The sequence below is a fragment of the Sinohyriopsis cumingii genome, chromosome 12 (genome assembly GCF_028554795.1).
Source record: "Sinohyriopsis cumingii isolate HCF-2022 chromosome 12, ASM2855479v2, whole genome shotgun sequence".
NCBI classification, from domain to species: domain Eukaryota; kingdom Metazoa; phylum Mollusca; class Bivalvia; order Unionida; family Unionidae; genus Sinohyriopsis; species Sinohyriopsis cumingii.
The window spans coordinates 12,717,569-12,731,843 of record NC_142972.1 but is presented as its reverse complement, the minus strand read 5'-3'; the positions used below and the strand labels follow the sequence as shown (position 1 = coordinate 12,731,843).

Below are 14,275 nucleotides of genomic sequence, written 5' to 3'. Positions count from 1 at the left end.
CTTTGTGATGAATACATTGAGTACAGTTTTCATTACAAAGTGCATCTTCTCTCCCAAAAAAGGGGGCAGTGGGACAAAAATGATTTACCTTGAATAGACAACCCAACAATGAATTACTAAGCAATATTGTGGTTGTATTCAAATTCTTAAAAATGCAATGGAGAAACAGGTCAATGAGTATTTGAACTGTTTACAGTGAATAAAAGCAAGATAGGGCATGTTTACACATCATGATATGTCTTTATCTAGGTGGTTGATATACTCACTTGACCACTTGAAGCAGTAAGATACCATTGTTTGATTAGAAACACACAGTGGTTTGCTTCAGAAAGTACTGGACCATTTCATACACGACATTTAAAGAGGTAATTTCACAGAGAAAAAAGTGAATAGTGACTGAGACCTACAATTAAACTGAAGACATATTTCATTCCTTTTTTAAAGAGCATCATTTGGGGACCAGACAAATATTTCTTTATCACCTTTCCTTTGCTGTTTCGTCTGGAACAAAACCTGCTGGAATATTTTTTTGGCATTTGGGACACTGGTCGATCTCCAGGGCCTTGTTGAAATGGAAACACTGACTACAGATGACATCGCTGCATGGTAGTGTGACAGGTGATCCCTCTATCAGAACTTCACAGACTGAACATTTGGGTTGCCTATAATTAAAATCTTAAAAACATTACATCCACAAATATTTTTCAAAAGAAGACACATAAATATTTGCATAATTTTTGAAGATAAAAAAATAGTAATTTTGAACCAATTGACCAATGAAATATGAATGATCCATTTCAGCACCACTTTCACATGGAAATAAAACTGGAATACATTCATCAGTAACTTTATGAATGCATCTTAGGATGTGCAAATCTGTACCATATTTCTATGCAAAAAGGTCTTAGTTTTTTTGAGGATGGTTCATTGGGAAATCCTTCCAAAGAAAAGTAATAATTATAATTTGGATATAATTCAAAGGGATTTCTTTAATAAACATAATTATAGAAGTTAATCTGCTTTAATACAAAAAGGTATTTTTGGTGATGCAAAATGTAATCTCTATAACCCACCCATGGGCAGGCATGAAGACTGCAAATTTCTATTGGTCAAAAACATGTTAACTTTTGCATGAACCACTTATCAAAGATGTGAGATGTACCAATTTTCTATTTCTTTCCATGCAAAGGTATTAATCCTGTCAATTTCAATATGTTTCTGTGTTCCAAGGATCAATCATTCCCTGCACACCCCAGCTAAATGTCAATCAAACACATGCAAAGAACCAAACAGATGGGTGATGTGGTGTGCATTTTTGATAAGTACTTCACTGCAAAGTTAACCCTATTTCATCCACAGGTATAAGTAGAATTATGCCAATACCCTTTTTAAATTATGAATCCTTCTTAAAGAGAATGAAAATTTTAGCCTCCCAACTCCTCTTTAATTTTCAAAGATATTATGATTTAAAATTTTCAAGATTTTCTTATGTAAGATGCATTTTTTACATATAAATTAATAGTTACTCAGTAACTCATACATTCAATAACTGTTGCAAATATGCAATGGTTGTTTGGATCCCACAATCTTAGGAAATTAAACCTTTCAAATAGACTTAAAGTACAACAAAGTAACATGAAAGTTGTTAAAATGCAGTAAATATATGAAAAATCAAAGATAAAGGTACAAAAATATTTTTAAAAATGGTAAAATGAGAGGGTCAAAATGTGTAATATAAACTGAATCCCCCAAAAAATCCAAGTTTTTCTCATCATGAAGTTTCTTAATTTAATTCACATAAAAAATAATTAACTGAGTGCATAATACAGTAAGACATGTTTATCACAACCCTCATTCAACCATACAAATTCAGTTCATTCTCTCTATTATTTGTTATATTTATATTTATACTAGACCATACAATGTCCCCTGGGATCAACTTCACATGTAATGGTAGATAAAACTAATCAAGTATGCAGCTGCTTAATCAATTAAAAAATTAATTTTAACTCCAAATAACTTTTTACTTAATGAGTCAATTATGTTCACATTGTTCACAGATGCTACCTAACTGCCAAATTATTGTCCAAAAAGGAAATGATATAAAATTATGCTAAAATATCATACTCTTTGTAAAATGCTGTTATGGCTGCTTTGTTACATATCTTCAAAAATTTCTCCACTTCCTTGAATGATTCAACCTGCCTAAGGTCTACAACTGTCTCTGACATCTGAAATGAAAAAGTCACAATTTTATTTTCAAATCTATTTAAGTCAAAAAATGTAAGTACTTACTCCCACTATCTCCCTCTGTGACTACTTGATATACACTTTTTCTCTCTTTCTCTCTTTCTGACTAGATGATTGACACTCTCTCTCTCTCTAACTACTTAATGTAGACTATCGCTCTCTCTATGATTACTTAATGTACACTTTTTCTCTCTGACTACTTAATGTACACTTTCATTCTGACTACTTAATGTACAATTTCTCACTCTGACTACTTAATAAACACATCTCTCTCTGACCACTTAATGTACATTTTTTCTCTCAGACTACTTAATATACACATTCTTTGACTACTTAATGTACACTTTCTCTCTCTGACTACTTAATGTACACATTCTTTGACTACTTAATTTACACTTTCTCTCTCTGACTGCTTTAGTGTAAACTTTTTCACTCTGACTACTTAATGTACGCATTCTTTGACTACTTAATTTACACTTTCTCTATCCGACTACTTAAATGTACAATTTCTCACTCCGACTACTTAATGTACACTTCTCTCTCTGACCACTTAATGTACACTTTTCTCTCAGACTACTTAATGTGCACATTCTTTGACTACTTAATGAGCACTTTCTCTCTCTGTGACTATTTAATGAGCACTTTCTCTCTCTCCCTCTGCCTACTTAATGTACACTTTCTCTCTCTGACTACTTAATGTACACTCTCTCTGACTACATTATATACACATTCTCTCCTGACTACTTAATGTACACTTTCTTGCTCTGACTACTTAATGTACACTGTCTCTGACTACTTAATGTACACTTTCTCTCTCTCTCTCTGACTTCTTAATATACATGTTCTCTCTCTGACTACTTAATGTACACTTTCTCTCTCTCTCTCTGACTTCTTAATATACATGTTCTCTCTCTGACTACATAATGTACACTGTCTCTCTGACTACTTAATGTACACTTTCTCTCTCTGACTTCTTAATATACATGTTCTCTCTCTGACTACTTAATGTACACTTTCACATTATCCATAATCCATTAATTACTGTACTTGTATATAATAAATCCAAGAATTTGAATATAGATCACATGTTATAAACTTCATGTATGACTCATATCCCGATAGAAAACACAAATGGTAGCCCTCATTTTGACCTATATCTGACACTTAACAATTCATTACAATTTTCACATTTAGCACAAGGCTATAGCTGTTTACATGCTACATGTCCATACACTTAAATTGGCCTAGATTTTGGTCAGTTGGATCATCTTGCTGAGGTTACCCTGGGGATGAGGCAACTGGTAGGGAAATGAAACCTGAACAAATTAAAAAGTTTAACAAACATCTTTGCAAGATACCCCATCTTCAATTAACTTGATGGCCATATATCTGTAGTTTAAAAAATTGGACACTTAATTTGTATTTTATGTCGCTGTTGGGAGCAACCGTAAGCATATTTTTTTTCCTGCATAAATGAAACTTTCAGGGCACAATAAACCTGTTCCAGTCATTTTGGAAAATGCAACTATCCATAAGATTCCATTGCTTTTATTTAAGTTTGGTGCTGACTTCCTTTGATGAAAGGTTATTTGCATCTATTGTAGTTGGCTTTCTTTGATGAAGGGTGCCTGTGTTATTGAAGTTACTGCTAAGGACAGCTTTGGAGGACCAAACAGATGTTTGTTTCTTATTGTGGCGGTAACATCAAATAATTATAGAACATTGATTGAGACTGACTTTTTGTCTCACTTGCTTAGTATTTATACAGAATGATCAGTGCTTCAGCGATGATCAGTATTCTTTGAAGTTTCAGCAAAACTTTTCTTCTGGGTACATTTTAAAAACAAAAGGAATTTGGTGTCGTTTGGTTGATTTTAACAGTTATGTACTTTTCCTGCCTTCAAAAGTTGGTCAATTGCAGCTAGTCCCAGTAGCATAGATAGATTAACAAGTAGATCTCTGGTTTTTTCTTTTCTTCTTCTTTTCTTTTCCCCGTGATATTTCTGGTGGCAGAGTAATGCTGCTTCCATGCATGCATCAGAAATTGTTTTGTTAAAAAAGGCTAACAGACAATGAATACACAGGTGGTCTGTTCTGTTCTGACAGTGATTACTATAGAAAATATGAGTATTCTGAAGGATTTAATTCTGAGTGAAAAGAAGAGGAATTTTACTAACCATCCACATACAAAGGTCAGTCTAAATAAATATATTGATTACTAGTGAGTGGTCAATAATCTGACACTATTTCATCCAAAAGATCCATTATGAAATAGTTCCTCATGTAGTTGGTCTCCACTACCAAAATTTTTACTTAAAAAAAATAAATAAAGTGATGAGATCTCACAGCATATAGTACCCAGATGTCAGAATAAGTGGATCGTGATATAACAATGCAATGTTAAGATGGTTTGTCAAAATAAACAAAGAATTTGTTTATCTAACAATAAACAAATTCCAGAGCAGTTTATATCAAGCTTGTGGCTTCCTTTCATGATGCCTCTGAATTTCTTCACTCGAAACCCAGGGTTCTGTATACAAGTTTAAACAATCAATAATGTCAGGGAAAAAAATCACCAGGTGGTATATTTAGTTGCCAGTAAGGAATATAAACCACAGTTTGCAACACTGGCAAAGCCCAGCATGATTCCTGAATAAACTTTTAACATGTTATTTTTCGTACTTTTAAGAAGAAAAAAACTTTTTTCATGTATGAGAAAAAGACATATATGAAATAGCAGGAGCTATGTCACGATCATGTTATATTAGAATTCATTCACAATCTCTTCCTCAAAAATGATAAACTTTTACACATTACTTTTTGTACTTTTTAAAAAAAAAAAAATTTGTCTAAGAGAAAAGTACATGTATATTAAATTTTGGAAGCCACACCACAGCCATGTTATATCCAAATTTGAGTTATACCGGAGCAAGCTATACTATGAGGTAAAGGGTTAAACCTCTTTAACATTGTTATGTTTTACCTGCCACAACAGCATGCAATTTTTGACTGAGAAGTGATCCTCTTGTCTATCCATGGTGCCAACATGTTCAATGAACAGCTTCATTACCATTATTCTGGTCCATATTTGCCTGTAGTGAAAATTGCAATGATTATGCAGCTAGAGAAAGGTCAATCTATTAGATTCTACTTTACTAATAATTTGTACATTACTTCAACATACACTAGGGATTTTATTTATACTCCTCTTGATAATGTGATTCTGACCCAAGAAAACATGGCATCCTTAAACAGATAAGATAAAAATATACTACAAATTATACCACTCTGTTTTAATCCATGCAGATATATCAATTGACCCATTTACTATAGGATAAGATGCAACAATCCCTTTGTTTCATTTTTTAAAAAACAAACACAATTAAACTGACAATGAAAAAGTAAGACTATGTTTTGAAAAAGTCTAATCACTCTGAACATCTTATATTCGCATATTTCAAATGTTATAATGTCCAATTATCTTTTCATATTAATGGACAATTAAAAAAATATATGAACATATCAGTATATAAAAATGTGACCTGACATAAGACAGTATGCGGACATTTGGATTCACTATTTTCTGTAATTAACCAGGGCAAACATATTTACAGGTTCAGTTCTGATTTATAAATGTAACTCTAGCTACAAAGCTGTCTGCTTACAATGGATACACATGTTCTGATCTGAAAGGGAGTCAACTCCATCTTTACAGATGCACAAATCTGTGAGTACAACAATTCTCAACTTTATTTGTCATATTAAAAGTTTGTTGTCAATTTATTTACTTTATTTAACTTAAGATTTAATATACATTCAAATCAAAATACATTACACAATTATTTCTCTTGGACAATGGAGACAAAAGAATAATGGAAGTGGATAACACATGATTTCACCAGAATTTCAATCTCTGTCACTATTTTGCATTCTGCCCTTATGCTGCAGTTGACATTACCAACCTAGTCATTTAAAAGTTATCAAGGGAGAAGTGTAGATGGCTAAGAACATGGATGGTTGATGTATTCCATGTATGTTGTAGGGTTTATGATTATGATTACATGTCAAATTAGTATTCATGGCAATAAAAGGGCAGATAAGCAGTCAAAGCTCCATGCAGTCATCCATTTCTAAATCCATATAATGACTTGAAAAACTGTATAAATCATCAAGTCAATATATTTAGCAAAATATGTGGAATTCAAACTTCAAACACAAACTCTGCAATATCAAACAAATTAGTGGAGACTGGCATCCCTCATACAGAATAAATCGCAGATAAGAGGTGATTTTGTATGGCTCGTATATAAGATGTATACCTGACCCATGCATACATCCTGAAAGGTGAAGTTTGACCAGAGTGCATATACCCTGGCAAGATACAATGAAAGCAAGTGCATTCTTATCACATGCATTGACTGCAACAATGTGGGACAGGTTTCTTTTCTTCTATGTGTAAACTTAATTAACAGATCTACACTACAAGAAATTTTTTTTAGACTTATAAACAATGCAATTTATATCAAGAATTTAACCCTATATTTTAAGGATGTTACATTTCTTACCACTATCTTTCATTTAATATACATGCTACCAATATTTAACATCTTTACCTATGAATAAGTACATGGTTACGTTTATTTGGAAGAGTTTATCTTCCTAAAGTTTTCAGCATTTTTTATCACTACTTTTCTAGAACTGTTAATCAGCACTATGTAACCAGAACTGTACTTATGTGACATTCCATTTTCATTTGAATAGTAATATTACTTGTTTCGGAGTCAGCCTCCGCCTGTATCTAACTAGCAAAAACTATAAAATTGAATTTCAAATCTTTACATTGCTGCAGCTGGCAGAATATTGATACCTGTCACAGCATGCTGTAGTGTCGTTCAACCAAACATCCTGTATGGCTCTGCAAGATCTCTGCCTAACAACTTAGTTTTCTGTGTACACCAGACAGAATGAGACTTTCAAAAAGATATGGAAAAGAAAATTTAAACTGATTGGAGAAGTAAATGAGACATTATGCTGATAAAGAGACAGTCTTTGTCTGACTGAGAAACATCTTTTGTCTTGAATGATTGTACAAAATAGGTCTAGATAAATCTAAAATAAAAATGTCTTTGTGGTTTCAATTCTGCAGTCTAACCAAAGTGCCATCTACTGGTAACAATGATCAATGAAATATTTTAACATCTGTTAACACTAAAGTAAAGGGAGTAAATATGATCATATTTTCATATTTTGGGCAACTGTTCTGCAAGTCCATAATTTATTAAGTGTCATTTTCATAAACATTATGATAAAATCATATGGGTTGGCAGATCTGAGATCCTGATATTGTGGAGTCACATGAAAAGTCTGTGTGAATTTGCAGGTAAGACAAAATTGCTTTAAATTATAGAGTTCTTGAATTTGATATTACCTTACTCTCAGAACATCACGATTAAAATTCAGCCTTGGATCACTGCTGTAAAAGGTCAGGCACTGTTCCACCACAGGACGATAGCAGAGAACTTTCTTCATCCAGTTGGTTTGACCCTCAGTTTTGCTGAAAGACTTGGCATCTTGACTGTTTAGCTGGTCCAAAAGAAGGGACAGTCCTTGTACATCTAATTCCTAAAATTTACATTGTAGGCTATAAATATTACACATTATCAATCACAATAAAATAGAGTAGAGATCTAACAATCTTTCATAAGATGCAGTAAATTCAATAATTTTAGCAATTACAGCTTTTGACACAATGTACAATCACACTTAAAATTTCCTACATCAGAAATTTGTGAACAACCGTGCTCTAATTTATGCAAGTTTGACTAGCATCCCAACTATTTACAGATACACGAAATTGTATTGATAACAGTGACTGGGTCATGAACACTACTTCTTCAATAATCTGTGTTCAGAACACTCGTAAGCCCACTTAATACAATGCAGTGAATCAATGGATCCCATTCATTTCTTTAAAATTTTAAAACAAAATAAAGAAATGGATTATTAATAAATTAGACACCATTTTTCAAAAGCCAAATCATACTGAATGTCTAATATTCTCACAACATTTAAAATTTTAAAACATCCACTTACCTTTTGAATACTAAAGAGAAATGAATGAAAGTATTGGTGTATAATGACACGTGACTGCAAAGTCATGTCAAATGACTACAGCAATGAGAAAATTAGGAAATCAAAAGAATGAAAAAAGTCATTTGGTTCAGCTCTACAATTTCACATTTTACAATTTCACAAAGGGTTCAATTTAAAAAAACAAATTTCCCAGGTTTTCCTCACTGCTTATCCTGGTTATTTAAAATTGCTTACAATATATGTCTTAGATATTGTTAAAATAATTTTCAATTCCATTTATTCTGGTATGCAATTCATGGGTAAAATTTGGATGATAGAGTATACAGTGCTTGGCCTTACTTGGTTATTTTCACTTTTTGAACTTTGATATATTCAATAATTCATTTACTGCACTTTCTGATGCTGGTACAGTGTGACCCTGCTAAAACATGGTGGTTGAGGTTCATAGAACCTGACCATGTTATAGATCAAACTGTGTTATAACCAACCAAGTCAGTAAGCTGAAGAAAACAATGCATGTACCCCAAAAATGGTTGGGGTGGGGTTGGGGGTATAATAAAAGTGAGCACAAAATTATGTGCTTTTGATTATATGAAGACAAACTAGTCTAAAATATACCTGTATAATGACAACTTTTACTTGTGCAATACAATCCATAATCCATTAAGTACTGTACATAATTATGAAAAATCCATGAATTCAAGTATAGATCACATTGTAAAATTCATGTATCAGTCACATCCCTTTAGAAAAAAAAAACAAATAACATATATATAGAAAAATGGTAGTCCACCTTTTATCTATATCCAATTACCACTAAACAGTTCCCTATGATATTGTTTCCCGTAGCTTGTGGCTATAGTTGTTTACATGCTGCATATACATGTACTTAAATTAGCCTAGATTTTGGTTAGTTGGGGACTGCTATCGTCTTGCTGAGGCCTGGTCTTTGGATGATGCTATTCATAGTGAAATGAAAAATGTGAACAAATTAAAAAGTTTAACAAACATCTTTGTGAGATACCCCATCTTCAATTAACCTGAGGCCCAGATATCTATGGTTTCAAAAGATTGGAAATTTTTATTTTGCATTTTATGCCAACTTTGGCAGCAATCATAAGCATTAACTTTTTCCTGCAAAAAAGAAACTTTCATGGCAAAATAAACATATTCCAGTCACTTTGGAAAATGCAACAATCCATCACATTCCATGGCTTTATTTAAATTTGGTCCTGACTTCCTTTGATGAAAGGTTCTTTGGTTTTTATTGAAGATTGTAGTCAGCTGCTTTGATTAAGGGTGCATGTTTTATTGAAGTCATCATTAAAAGAAGGTTTTTGGAGGACCAAACAAATGCCCATGTCTTATTGCGGCAGCAGTATCAAATAATTGTAAAACACTGATTGAGACTAAATGTTTTTTTCATTTGCTTAGCATTTATACAGAATGATCAGTACTTCCAAGGTGACCAGCTTTCTTTGAAGTTTCAGCAAAACTATATTTCCTAGGTAGATTTTTAAAAAAAGTTAGCTGTCTTTTGGCAGATTGTAGCCATTTCTATTCTTGCTTCAAAGGTTGGTTGATTGTAGCTAGTTCCGTTAGCATGTCTACTGGAGTGTATCACAGCATCTGAACCATAGCAGCCATAGAGCTGAGTGAATAGTGTTGCTGGTCGAGTAGCAGGTGATTGGGCATTGCTGACCGATTGGTGAGCACTGATTGCTTGACTGACCAAGGAAATGAATGGTGGTCAATCAATACTTACTGCTTGATTGACCAGTGTGACTGGTAGCCAAGTGTACTGGTGATGGAGTGTGTAACTCCATACATGTAAAGGTAATCTTTTAGCCGTGGGCTAATTTTTGGGTTTGTAATACCCATTATTTTGGGATTGTAAAGATATTTTGTATATCTGTCTGTTTGTTTTCATTATTTTACTATTTGAGTAAAATACATCATTTTTCACTTTTTGAGTGAATAGATTTTACATATGAGCAAAGTACCACATTTTTTACTATTTGAGTAAAACACACAATTGTCTTTTCATTATGTGAAATTGCTGTGAATCATTCACCTTTGTTCTTGTACTGTATAAGGTCACTTATTTGTATTTTCATTTGTTGCATTATTAGGTTTGTACAGATTATGTTAATTTGCCCAATATCTGGATCTTGTACACACACTATTAATCATAATTCTTTTCTCATTAAAGTCAATCATCATTAAACATTGTATTTGTATCACCATCAAGAGTGTTCTGTTGTAAATCCAAAATCCAACCCAGTTAACTTGTTACAGTGTTGCTGTGCCATTAAGCACCAAAACCAAACTAAACCCTATATTAATAACTGCTAAAGATAGTTTACTTTCAACTAGTTCAGGCTCATTTTTTGTGCACAAGGGAGCAGTCATTTTTATAGCTGTCAGGCTGTAGATAGTGCATAGTATCAATAACTACCACACATAAAAAAAATGCAATCACTGTAGATGAAAATAGCACAGAGGTATACCAACATTCTCTGCACTATGCATGTTACCAATGCCAACAACTTGATACTGATCTCTTTTAAAAGTACATAATAACTGTTGAATGGAACATGTGATAATAATTCTACTACTTGGCAACCAAGATGTGTTATTTTGACAACTGTTAAAAAGTGACTGCTCCATTAACATTAATGTGATGAAATAATATAACAGATTATTGGTGTCCATCACATGTAACATTAGGCTGTAAGATCAGCTTAAATGCTTGCTAAATCATATATTTCTCTTTTTTTGATGCCTTTAGCTACTTTGGAAGCTTGTTCTTAAAACTAGTGACATATCTGAAAATAATATATCAGTTTTGTGTCAAAATGTTAATTTCCTTAGTTCAGATGTGATGTAGCTGTGTTTTATGGTACACTGGCACAATCATTTTATGTTTGGTGAGGAGGAAATGGATGGGATTTGTTTGAAAAAATATTTCTTGCCTTCAAATCCTTTGAAAAAAAATTCTTGCTGTGATTAATAGAAAAAAATAAAACATATCTTCATTATATTAGCTGCTTAAAAAATATCTTGAGGTGAAAGATACAAAATCCTAGTTTTAAATAAGAAAATTCCAGCCACCCCCACCCCAATATCAAATGGTCATTAAATGGTCATTTCATTGTTGAATGGAATCAAAATTTTCATTTCTAAAACATACATTATTAAAATTTAAAACTGCTTCTGTTTTTCTATTCTTCCATAAAATCTAAATCAGACATATGACCATTTAATAAACAACTTGATGTGTAATAAGAAACATCTATAACTACTGAAATTGATATAAATTTGCATGTTACTTATTTTAATTTACAGAATAAAAATGTAAACTTCACTCTGTTTAGGGCTGTTCCAGTAAAACATATAACCCCCGGTGGGAAGGCACTTTCAAATTCAACCAACCCACAACAGAAGCAATTTAAAAACATTATGATTCACTGTCAGATACGTTTTAATCAAAACACACTGCCCCCTACAGAAGCACATTTTTAAAAATAATTTCTCGCTATGGGTTAGTGGGCAGTAGAAGCGATTTTAATATTGGGTTGGGGACACAAGTGATTCAAATGACAGCTAGCTGGAGGTAATCTACTGAATTCTTATAGATCATATAATCAACTGCATATTTTTATTTGTATTCATTCATTATAATCAATCTTTTGTCCTTTTGTTTGTTTGTCTGTCAGCCATGTATGTCACTGATACTGTGAAATCACAAATTTTCATGGTGGCTTATTATTTGTAGAAGTCATTGATCAGTCCCTTAATACTTACTAATTTAACGTCCATGAATACAGATTTTATAATAGGGATTTCTATTCTAATAAAGACATCATAAATTTGTATCCTTACTAAACTGTGTGTTTACTAAAGTGATCACTATGTTTTGCTATTTTTCTTTGTTCTCAGGCATGCTGCTTTTGATTAGAATAATAGTTAAATCTTGTATTGCTTTAAATGTGTGGTCTGATGCTATGATTCCTTGTTATTATTTTTTTCAATAAATGTTTTGGTAAACTTATAATACATGATTTGTTAGAAAAAAAAACATTAATGCCTGTGGAAGTGGTCAGATTTAATGATTCCTTGTTATTTTATTTTCAGTAAATGTTTTGGTAAACTTATAATACTGCATGATTTGTTAGAAGAAAAAACATTGAAGCCTGTGGAAGTGATGTTGCATTATTTCTGCCTACTTTTACACAATATCATTTCTTGTAAGAACATATATTTCAGTTACTGATGTCTTATTTTTATGCTTGTTGTAAGACTAATATAAAGTTTAAAAAAACAAAAGAAATATAGCAAGTCAAACATTTTTATATCATTAATAAGATTTTAAAAAATGGATGAAAGTCAAGGCATCATTTTTCCCCGAGTACTTGTAATATCAACGTTATTGCAATAACTCTATTGTCAACAGCATAATCATCATCACTGATGGACCGTTGCACATGCCCTTTTGGGTGCATCCAAGTAATCAATCAATCACTGATGGCCTAGCAGTAACATTCTACACTTTCAATCCAGTTGTCACAGGTTCTATCTCTCACTTCTAGTCTTTCATATGAGACTTACACCTATGGCCTGAGGAGCTTCCATGGCCGAGTAGACTTATACCTATGGCCTGAGGGGCTTTCATGGTAGAGTCGTATAAGATGCTAGTATGTGATACAGATTTGAGGGGCTTCCATGGCTGAGTGGTACAAGATGCTTGTCATGTGATTACTTGCCTCCAATGTGTAAATGAGAATGTTGTCAGTTACTTGTGGAAGGTCAGTGGTTCTACATAAGTGGTGTTTGGTGTCTCAAGAGTACTTGGATTTTCTTCAGCAGTAAAAGTGGCTGCCATATATAGTTTTCATCTGAAAATGGTGTAAAGGCCATAATGATCTACCGAAACCCGAGATCTAATGACTAAATGACTTCGGCTGTTGGAGATAAACATCAAATCAACAGAGGCTCCATGTGCCAAAGTGTACTAAGGTGCTTGCTTTCACATCACTTGCACATCTCACAGAGTTTTTGTCACAAATCAACAGTTTGGGTTGGTGGTCTTTGGGGTTCTTCCTCCACCTAATATATTGTTAACCCCCCCAAAAACAGACCAAACTAAATGAACTAACTAATCTACTGTGGCAACAGCAGCAAAGGTACTAGTCCATCATTTTTACCACAGCTGTATGAGTTTATAAATTTTGACTCTAGTAATTTTTGTAGACTTTTGAATATCGTCAATTATGCCTTTCTGACAGTTACCAAAAAGTCATCATCAGTTGGTACTAATGGATTTTTCATGGTGAGCATATGAGATGGAGAAGTCTTAAACAATCATGCATCAAACACTGCTGAAAAGTTTACATTTTAGCTCACTTAAAGTTTCTCTAACAATGTCCATTGTTCCAACTAGAACTGTTTGAAACAAAGTATGAGAATGCATCAATGTTTTTCAATGATACATCTGAACTGAGCAAAAACCAGAATCAACAAACCAAGAAATAAAATTATTCACATCTCTCAGGCAGAAGTACAGTGTATATAGCAATAATAATTTGCCAATTTTTTCCAACCATGCTGATTAAGTGGACATAATCACCAGAATGGAAAGAAACAGACCATAACAGATATAACCAGAAGGTTAAAATTGATTTGATACATCTTTTAAGTAGCTAAATTCACATTGGTTTAGTTAACTGTACACCCTTTGTCTTCTCTTTGATGTAATTTCTTACTGAAGCTGAGAAAATAATGTTGCACACATAAAAAAAGAGGCACACTTCTACTCGTTATTGTTTTTATTATACTTATCCATTCCAGCCTGTTCTTATGATCTTGTCCCCCTACATACTGTTTGTCTTGTTTATGATATGTATCTAAATTTGTCACATACTTTTTCTAC

General features: G+C 32.8%; 1 protein-coding gene across 1 annotated transcript in view; it reads right to left on the bottom strand.

Annotated features, from left to right (window-relative positions):
• LOC149786015 (E3 ubiquitin-protein ligase rnf213-alpha-like) overlaps positions 1-14,275 on the bottom strand; it is a 431,187-nt gene that overhangs the window by 91,270 nt on the left and 325,642 nt on the right. The window contains exons 65-68 of the mRNA XM_089978093.1: positions 7,679-7,872; positions 5,234-5,342; positions 2,128-2,231; positions 483-662 (exon numbers count right to left, since the gene is read on the bottom strand). Of these exons, the coding sequence (XP_089834219.1) occupies positions 483-662; positions 2,128-2,231; positions 5,234-5,342; positions 7,679-7,872 (587 nt within the window). The remainder of the gene's footprint in view (positions 1-482; positions 663-2,127; positions 2,232-5,233; positions 5,343-7,678; positions 7,873-14,275) is intronic.